This window comes from Macaca mulatta, chromosome 1 (assembly GCF_049350105.2).
Source record: "Macaca mulatta isolate MMU2019108-1 chromosome 1, T2T-MMU8v2.0, whole genome shotgun sequence".
Classification (NCBI taxonomy): domain Eukaryota; kingdom Metazoa; phylum Chordata; class Mammalia; order Primates; family Cercopithecidae; genus Macaca; species Macaca mulatta.
The window spans coordinates 39488239-39493635 of record NC_133406.1 but is presented as its reverse complement, the minus strand read 5'-3'; the positions used below and the strand labels follow the sequence as shown (position 1 = coordinate 39493635).

At 49.9% G+C, this 5397-nt stretch overlaps 1 protein-coding gene across 1 annotated transcript; it reads left to right on the top strand.

Moving 5' to 3' along the window:
* Nucleotides 1-870: 870 nt before the first annotated feature.
* Nucleotides 871-3615, top strand: ZNF648 (zinc finger protein 648). The gene has a single exon (XM_001114945.5). It carries the CDS (start codon nucleotides 935-937, stop codon nucleotides 2633-2635), a length of 1701 nt encoding a protein of 566 aa, XP_001114945.3. The 5' UTR covers nucleotides 871-934; the 3' UTR covers nucleotides 2636-3615.
* Nucleotides 3616-5397: the final 1782 nt, after the last annotated feature.

Below are 5397 nucleotides of genomic sequence, written 5' to 3'. Positions count from 1 at the left end.
TGAGGCAGAGAATCACCTGAAGCTGGGAGGCAGAGGTTGCAGTGAGCCAAGATCGTGCCACTACACTCCAGCCTGGGTGACAGAGCGAGACTTCGTCTCAATTAAAAACAAAAACAAAAATGCGACATAAAATGTAAGACTCTCCTGAATGTTTATGATGAAGCAAAATTTCAAAGACAGGTCAAGCTCTCAGTGGGCATCTTCTGCCCCCTTGGTGCTTATGGGTAGCCTTCCTGGCAGTCAGGAGTTCCTCAGAAGTTACAAGGGCCTGAGAAACCCCTCTTAATCAGTGAGGGGCAGCTGGTGCCTTCCTGACTCACCCTCATTCTCCCAAGGGCTGCTCCTTATCTTTGGAAGAGGTGGCCTACACAGCCCAGGGCCTGAGAGGTAACCCTGGCTGACACCATCATGGGATGGCAGACTTCCACTCCTGGCAGAGAAAGCAAGAGCCAGCCTGGTTTCCAGCTTCCCGAGTGGGGGACACTGTAAGAGTGCCTTAGGAGGACCAGAGCTTGCTTCCTACCATCTCATCAAGTTGTCCCCCATGCTCACAAAGGACACATTTGGTTAGCAGTTGGGGATGAGCACCCTAGAGAGGGCAGGGCACAGCTGGCACCCAGCAAATGGCCCACCCTGGCTATTCCTGACAGCATGGTCTCCTGGGGCTTCTAGCAAGTGGGATCTCCAGAGGGAATAAGGATGACTGGAATTTTCAGCAGAGCCAGGCCTCTGTCTTCAGTGAGGCTCAACAATATGCCTGGGATGGAGACCAGTTGGAAACAGAGCTGTAGTGGGAACCTCAATCCCTCTGCTCATGAAAGTGATTAAGTACATTTTTTGTGATTTTCTCTTCATACTTTTATTTTTGCAGGTATCCTGAGCCAAGCAGAATACTCCTCCTCAGAGGAGCAGGCAACGGAAGCGCCTGAACATCATGGCACAAGTGGACTCCCAGGACAGGTGGGGAGAGGTGTCTCCTCTCAGCAGCTTGACTGAGGAGGCTCATGACACCCAGATGCTGAGCATGAACTTAGAGAGTGATGATGAAGATGGTGGGGAGGCCAAAAAAGAGGGACCTGCTGACCCGGTGGCCTGTCCAAGGGGCAGCTCCCCAGTAACATATGACAATCCTGACTTGCCATGGCCCCATCCACTGGACAAAGAGGAAGAGAAATTCTCTGACTCCTCCAGTGCTGGGGACATGGGGCAGAAACCAGTAGAAATGTCTGGGAAAGCCAGCTGGAGCAGAGATGTGGCAAAGATCAACGAGACCCAGGGTTCCCCAGGAGCAAGCACAGCTCTGGGTACCCTTCCCAGTGGTCTCGCACACAAGTTAGGTCAGATGCAACCTCTTGGGGACCGACTACCTGCGGGTGATGATGGAGACTCGAGGGCCAACCAGGGCACAGTCTTGGCTGTCCCATCCAGCTTCCCCAGCAATGGAAAGTATCTCTGTGCGCACAAAAGTGCAGACACGTCCGCAGAGAACTATTCTCTGTTGTGTTTCCCCAGGCCAGGGAGCAACTGGGACCTCTCCACGCGAGAGACACACACACCAGCGCAGGCGTCGGCCACCCCAGCCAGCCTGACTGCCGCGGTACTGGCAAAAGCGCAAAGAAGCGGGAAAGTACAGAACCAGGCGGGCGGGCGCGAGGACGGAGAGGCTGAAGCGCGTCCGCACAGGCGCCTGCGGGGCGGGCGAGCCTGCCAGAAGCCCAGCAAGCCGCTGAGCCCCGCTGAGACGCGCGGCGGCGCCAAGCGCTACGCGTGCGAGCTATGCGGGAAGGCCTACTCCCACCGCGGCACGCTCCAGCAGCACAGGCGCCTGCACACGGGCGAGCGGCCCTACCAATGCTCCTTCTGCGACAAGGCCTACACCTGGTCCTCCGACCACCGGAAGCACATCCGCACGCACACAGGCGAGAAACCCTACCCGTGTCCAGACTGCGGGAAGGCCTTCGTGCGCTCTTCGGACCTGCGCAAACACCAGCGCAACATGCACAGCAACAATAAGCCCTTCCCGTGCTCCGAGTGCGGCCTGACCTTCAACAAGCCGCTGTCGCTGCTGCGCCACCAGCGCACGCACCTGGGAGCCAAGCCCTTCCGCTGCCCCGCCTGCGACCGGGAGTTCGCTGTGGCCAGCCGCATGGTGGAGCACCAGCGCGTGCACTCGGGCGAGCGGCCCTTCCCCTGCCCCACCTGCGGCAAGTGCTTCACCAAGTCCTCCAACCTGTCCGAACACCAGACGCTGCACACCGGCCAGAGACCCTTCAAGTGCGCTGACTGCGGCGTGGCTTTCGCGCAGCCCTCCCGCCTCGTGCGCCACCAGCGCATCCACACTGGCGAGAGGCCCTTTCCTTGCACGCAGTGTGGCCAGGCCTTTGCCCGCTCTTCGACCCTGAAGCGGCACCAACAGATCCACTCCGGAGAGAAGGGATTCTTCTGTGCAGAGTGCGGCAGGGCCTTCCGCATTGCCTCTGAGTTGGCCCAGCACATACGAATGCACAACGGAGAGAGGCCCTACCAGTGTAAGGACTGCGGCCAGGCCTTCACCCGATCCAATCACCTCCAACGACACGGAGCCAAGCACCGCACCTGCAAGAAAGAACCCATCCCTTCCTCCTCTGACGAGTGAAGACGACCTCACTACTTGGAACCTTCCCAGGTGGACCCACTCACATGGTATTGCCAGCCTCACTGGTCAGCCTCGCCTCCCAGTAGGTCGCGGGTCATGAGTGGTCCATTTGATTATATATTTGATCCCTTGAACAGAAAGTCATCACCGAGAGAGCACCCAGGTGTGTGGTTTCACATCAGTGGTTCTGAGTGTCCGAGGTCATAAACAATTGGAAAAGGGAAAGACAAAGTAGTGAGAGCTGATCAAACGTTGAGTTCCTTGGGTTGGGGAACCTGAATCAATCAGAAACTGCTTCTAGAATTACATGCTGGGCACTGGGCAGGGCTCTAGGGATAAGGTGGGGAAAAAGACTAACTTGTCCTACCCTCAAAGCCATATGCAAATACTGAAAAGAAGGAATGAAGGACTAGTACTCTTTAGAGAAAGATGCTTTTAGTTTTTTACGTAGATAAAGGAATCCCCAGAAGTGGTCCCTATGATGAACTCCCCCAAAGCAACGCCTTTGTGGGAGGGACTCAAACCCAGTCCAACATTCCATCATTTCACTTGACTGCAGAAATGGCTTTACTCTTAGGATATTTCTTTATGAGTCCTGGCTTTCAAGTAGAGAAGGGCTTTATCTTAGAGAAGGTAGTTTATGTCCTATTCCAGTTATTCTGGAAGTTCAGGACAGCCTTAGCATCTGAAAAAGAAGTACATTCCTCTTTATAGTGGAATTTAGTACGTAGATCTAACGCGAGTCTCACCCACAAAATTCATATGTGCCTTCCCTCTGGCTGCCTTTTTTCCTGTTTGCACTCTGAGGGCTTAAGTCATATGTGATATTTACAAAGCAATTGGCCCATTTACAGAGAGACATCTATAATTTCTCCACAAAGCCTTGACCATGGTTCATGAAACCTTTTGGGTTCATTTACATTTGTCTGAATCATCAGCCTTGACTTGAAGTGAATAAAACACCCTTTGCCCAAGTGCCATTGGCTTGTCTGCATTTCAAAATCATTAAAACCAGGTATGAAAGCCTACATGACTCACAGTTACCTAAAAGGTTATTTCAAAGTTTGCATTACTAACAGCCATTCTTCAAAGTGTATTGATGCATATAGTGATCTGTATAAAGTCAGTAGTTCTTAGCTGAACCTCAACTGTGAGGAATCTATGACTGCACAGATGTCCTTGGTGCACATAAGCAAACGGCACTTCTTATCTTACCGAAGTTAAATAAGATATTCCATAAGAAAGTATAGTGCCCTTCTGGGGGGAGTACCTTCAGTATATTCCTAAAATTGCCACCAAAGAATGCCAAATCTGAATTTCTCTTGGGTTCCACCTGATTTGGACCTAGGGTGTGGCCTCTAAATATCATTCTCATGATATATGGGGGCGCGAAAGAGAAGTAAGAGAGAGAGAGAGCTAGACAGCTAGATAACTAGATAGTCTTGTGTCTTGTTTGACCAAGGTAACCTTAATAAAAGGGTCGGTCCCCACCCTTTACTGTTGATGTGACCTTGGGCTTCAGCTTCTGCATCTGCATGGGCAAAATAGAAGTGATAGTAGTAGGTAAAAGTTAGAGTGATCCTACTATACGATGGAAACTTTGGCTGAATGCAAGAGCTTTAAATTGGTAGATAAGTCACAAGATGAACTTGTGACTATGAAGAGAGCAAAAGATAACTTTTTTTTCTAGATAATCAATACAGTATTTGAAGACTGAAGGATTACTCCTTTTCATTGTAGGATTACTCCTTTTCATTGTATCCTTTCTTAAAGATGGTCATTAGTATAGTTTTTACAAATTAAAGAATTTGGTTTTGTTTTATAATTTTTATGGAGTTGTTCCCCTAAGCCTGGTTGCATAGGAATCACCGGGCTGTTTGTTAACCATATAACTTGCTGCACCCTAACCTTGAATACTGATAAAGGGCTGCAGTGTGGTATCTAGGTATGGCTTCCACATGGGCATAGCTTTGGAGAAGGAGTGAGTGTACTTGTTAATAGGCAGAAAAGCCGGATTTGCTTGTGCTGGGTATCTTTGGTGCTGTATACTATGTTTCTGGAATATAAGGGGTAGAACATACTGAATAGGTCCAAGAGAAGTTCATTAGTCCCTCAGGCCTATCACAAAACAACTCAGATTTTAAGGAAAATTGTCCCAACCAGTCTTTTCTCACATCAACTGCAAGGGTCATGCTGAGTAGGTATTAGAGAAGAAAGGAATTGAAGGGGTGGCCTGCCCCTCCACACCTGTGGGTGTTTCTCGTTAGGTGGAACGAGAGACTTGAGAAAAGAAATAAGACACAGAGACAAAGTATAGAGAAAAGCGGGGGCCCAGGGGACCGGCGCTCAGCTTACAGAGGACCCACGCCGGCACCGGCCTCTGAGTTCCCTTAGTATTTATAGATAATTATCTTTACCATCTTAAGGATAAGGGAGTGGCAGGACAATAGGATCATTTTTAGGGAGGAAATTAGCAGTAAGACATAAGAACAAGGATCTGTGACATGAATAAGTTTAAAGGTAAATCCTGTGCCTTGAGATAAACCTTTTAGCAACATTGTTTCATCCTATCACATGGGGATAAACCTTGGACAATACCTAGCTTTTCTAGGAACAAAGTCACACCCTGCACGCCCAAAATCCATTAAACCTTGAGTTACCACAGCACATGTCTCTTGCAAGGACAAGGTTGGGGGTAGGGTCACAGATTAACAGCATCTCAAATACAGAACAAAATGGAGTCTCTTATGTCTACTTCTTTC

Excerpts from the sequence above, each read along its gene's own strand:
- ZNF648 (XM_001114945.5), top strand. The coding sequence starts at position 935 with ATGGCACAAGTGGACTCCCAGGACAGGTGGGGAGAGGTGTCTCCTCTC.